The sequence below is a fragment of the Palaemon carinicauda genome, chromosome 34, assembly GCF_036898095.1.
Source record: "Palaemon carinicauda isolate YSFRI2023 chromosome 34, ASM3689809v2, whole genome shotgun sequence".
Classification (NCBI taxonomy): domain Eukaryota; kingdom Metazoa; phylum Arthropoda; class Malacostraca; order Decapoda; family Palaemonidae; genus Palaemon; species Palaemon carinicauda.
Window position 1 is genome coordinate 12207286 of NC_090758.1, and position 4503 is coordinate 12211788.

Consider the following 4503-nt stretch of genomic DNA (forward strand, 5'->3'; position numbering starts at 1 on the left):
TCCCATACCTGGAAAGCCGAGGAGAATCTAGGCCTCTGCTACTACACCTTTCTTCATTTCCCTGATTTGATTAAGTTAAGTGCCTTGGGCAGAGGAGTTTCGACACTGACGGTTGCCGCCACTCACTGAAAAGCATTGTTTTAAATGGAAGCTTTCACACGTAGCCACCAGTGTCCGCCACCGCTGCCCACTGGCCAGCTTCTCATGCTCAGTTTGACACCCACCATCATCCCATGATGGAAGGAGACGGTCTATCAAGGACAATTTCGAAGAAGGTGGGGGAGAAGCTGAACACGGACGACCTCATTTGTGAAATAGAAAAAACTACCAGCACTATAGGACCCATCTTGTGAGGGATATGCAAATAAGATAGAAAAGCAGAACTGCTGGAATGCAATAATGGTGAAACTCATTCCTGATTTTGAAGAGAAACCCCTCTCAGAAAAGAAAGAAATACGTAAGTCATTCTTCCGACTGAGGTGTGTGAGTGGCTCACTAGTTAACAGGCGGTGTCTTGAGCAAGGACACTAGTGTCCAACACTGGTGGCGGACACTAGTGTCCTTGTGTGTAAGATGCCTTAGGTATCCAGCTGAATGTCCAGTATGAGGACATCCTCAGGATTATGGTCTTGAGTAAACTCTACGGAAGATACCAACTACATTTCAATATTAATACGGAAAATAACATCCACCTTCCAATTGCAATATAGTCTACGGAAGATGACACCCACGTTTCATGCACTTGTAAATATCCATCATATATAAACTATCAGACCATATTGCCTACCAAAAGGGGGAATACCACTTCAGCCTGATGCATATGGGACCCATTTGTAAACTAGTCCCTGTCTATTCCCTATAATGCCCTCATCCATATGGTAAATAGAAGCTATTTAGGGGGCACTGGAATTGAAAGCTGTATTTGTATCTGAACAAATGTTTTACCAAAAACAAAATCAGAATTTCTTTTTGGCTGCCTCTTGGAAATTAGTGAAGGACCTTTCATGGAAAGGTCTTCGTTGAAGAGCCTCTTCTTAAGAAACTAAATGGTGAAAAATAGTCTCTTGTTCTTCAATGTAAGATTTTGATTTGAAAGAAATAACAGCCATGTGTAAGGTCAGAGAAAGGGTTCTCTCTCTCTCTCTCTCTCTCTCTCTCTCTCTCTCTCTCCTCCTCTCTCTCTCTCTCTCTCTCTCTCCTCTCTCTCTCTACTAAGTATATAGAAACAGTCCGGACCAGATCTTATACTCTTTTTCATAAAAGGGATGCAAGCAAAAGTCCTTATTTTTCTAGATCAAATCCAATTTCATAATTATTTGGGGAATTAGTCAATATCAGAACAAAAATTACATAATATATATATATATATATATATATATATATATATATATATATATATATATATATATATATATATATATATATATATATATATATATATATATAATTATTTAAGATAGAGGGTTTAGGGTTTATTTCAACTAACCTGTGGTAGATCCACAGTTTGAAAACAAATATTGATGCCAGAGAGATATAGAAAGGTCAAATTTATTGAAAAAAAAAAGAATTGGGGGGATATTTTTTGTAATAATAATAATAATAATAATAATAATAATAATAATGCAGTAAACTACATCGGACTATCAAGAGAAGAAGCCATATTCAAGTATGTTATTCATAAGCCTAACCAAGCTTCAAAAGTGCTTAGTATTTTAAGGACCATTTAATTATCTAATTGATTAATTAATTAATTAATTTCAAGTAACTCAGTACTGTTTATAAGCTCTCTCTTTCATTGTCCCCTTCAAGTTTATTTATTTGTGTATATTGACACATTTATTCCCTTCATACCCTTATGTACGATAAGTCATGATGAAATACGACAATTTTCGGAGATGTGGCACAGGGTAGGTTCCATCTTACATGCATGATGTACGATAACCTCACCACTGCTACGACGGATGATTGATTGGAGAATATATCTAATCAGTTCGAGGTTTCTCTTTCTCTTTTGTCATTCGTGTCTTGAAGAGAGAAATTTAAACTATTTTTCTTCCATCTGTTCCATTGAGACCTGCTTCATGCACCTCCTAACCAAAATAATACCCTTTCAACCACACACACAAAAATATAACATAACAAATATGACTTGGCAACCTGTATCATACACGTCCTCTCCAAAATATATACAATACGCGTATGATGATAGGTCAGAAGCGCTGTTGCCCACTCAAGGTCTCTCTCTACTTTTCATCTACTGTACAAGATATGTAAACGACACTCGCTTCCAGTAACGTTTAGGGGATGTTGCCATTCTAAGGTCTGACTTTTCTGCTGTTAATAAAAGATTTTTTTTCCTAGGAATCTGTAAAAGATGAGTTACATAATTGTTAGTTTTTTTCCCCACCGTGAGAGAGTTTCCTGATAGCCTGTTGGCAATAGCTGGTTCAAAGGGTTAATGAAAAAAAATATGAATTGTTTACTCATGAATATATTTGCCTTGCACACATACACAAATACACAGACACACACATACACACACACCCACACACACACACACACACACACACAAACACACACACACAAGTGGCCAAGTGGCTTAGTCACTGTCTATACAAGCTTGCCGACCAGGGTTCGATTTCCGGCCGGACCCAAGCTCTTGTCTTTGTGTGATTTCGCCAGACATTAATGTATCAAAAATATATATGGCTTATTTGGATATATATATATATATATATATATATATATATATATATATATGTATGTATATGTGTGTACCTGAGAGAGAGAGAGAGAGAGAGAGAGAGAGAGAGAGAGAGAGAGAGAGAGAGAGAGAGAGAGAAGAAATAAAAAGAAACTGAAAAGTAATGGCTGATAGAAATTTATACAGTATATAGTTCAGAGTACAAAAACATTCTAAACGAATTCTATACTACGACAAGCTAAGCTTTTCTCTCTCTCTCTCTCTCTCTCTCTCTCTCTCTCTCTCTCTCTCTCTCTCTCTCTCTCAAAGGTTAACAATCTCAGATAATATACCCAGCATTTGTAATTAACATACACACATTTACTGCACAATATTGCTAATGATTATTGGCATCCATTGTACAGAGTAATTCCTCTGTTCTGAGTGGGAGTCATTTGCTATGAAATAATAGGATAATAGCTTACTAAGAGAGAGAGAGAGAGAGAGAGAGAGAGAGAGAGAGAGAGAGAGAGAGAGAGAGAGAGAGACCCATATGTTTACCTATTGTTTATAAACATGTCCATTGTAACTCCCAAGGCTATTACAATTGATAAGATGTATTATAACAGTCCACTCAATGCCTGTATTGTCTTGCCTGATATTAACGAGCAGTTTCCCTGAATAACAGCTATCTATTGATCTAATTACCTACTTAAGAGAGAGAGAGAGAGAGAGAGAGAGAGAGAGAGAGAGAGAGAGAGAGAGAGAGAGAGAGAAGGATAACTGATTAGCCTCCTGGACAATACATTACCATAATAGCTTTGACAAACTATTGTAATTTCACTTCGGTTATTATTATTATTATTATTATTATTATTATTATTATTATTATTAGCCAAGCAATAACTCTAGCTGGAAAATCCGGATGTTATAAGCCTTAGGGCTCCAACAGTGAAATATAGCCCAGAGAGGTAAAGGAAATAAGGAAATTAACAAACAACAAGAAAATTAATGAACAATTAAAATATTCTAAGAACAGTAATAACATTTACATATATCTTTCATATATAAACCATAAAAACAGACTCATATCAGCCTGTTCAACATAAAGGAAACACATATATAATTCATAAAAAATAAAAAAAGAATAAGAAAATACAAGAGGAAGAAAATAAGATGAGGCAACATGCCCGAGTGCACCCTTAAGCAAAAGAACTCTAAGCAAGACAATAGAAGACCATGGTACAAAGGCTATGTCACTACCCAAAAATACTTATTAGTATCTGATGCTAAGTATAATTGTTACAAGTATAAGTGAACAGTCTGCTCAATGAAGGTACAAGATCAGGAAATCCAAGGTATAAGATCATTATTTACACTATAAGGCCTCCACGACGTTTACAATCCTTCCAGAAGGTTAAATTCACTGGCTACACTACCACTTGTACTTCGTGTACAATCTCCGCAACGTTTACTATACTTCTGCAATGCTAAAATCACGGGCAAGGCTTTCAAAAAATTGTATAACACTTTCAGAAGGATAAAACAACTTGTTTGAGCCCCACCAACACTCATTGCAAAGCTTCTATAACGTTTACTATACTACTGTAAGGCTAAAATCACTCTCAGTGCTCTCTTTAGACAGCCTCTATGATTTGCATAACGCTTCCAGAAGCTGAAACCACTTGTTTGAACCCCACCAACACTCATTGCGAAAACCTCCATGGTGTTTACGACGCTTCCAGAAGACTAAAATCACTGGCAGCTTTTTACTCAGCCTCTAACATTTGTATAACGAAACTAGAAGGATAAAATCACAG

General features: G+C 36.4%; 1 protein-coding gene across 1 annotated transcript in view; it reads left to right on the forward strand.

The window, feature by feature from the left end:
* The first annotated feature begins 399 nt into the window (after positions 1-399).
* LOC137626708 (tropomyosin-like) overlaps positions 400-4503 on the forward strand; it is a 78858-nt gene continuing 74754 nt past the window's right edge. The window contains exon 1 of the mRNA XM_068357716.1: positions 400-457. Within this exon, the coding sequence (XP_068213817.1) occupies positions 400-457 (58 nt within the window). The remainder of the gene's footprint in view (positions 458-4503) is intronic.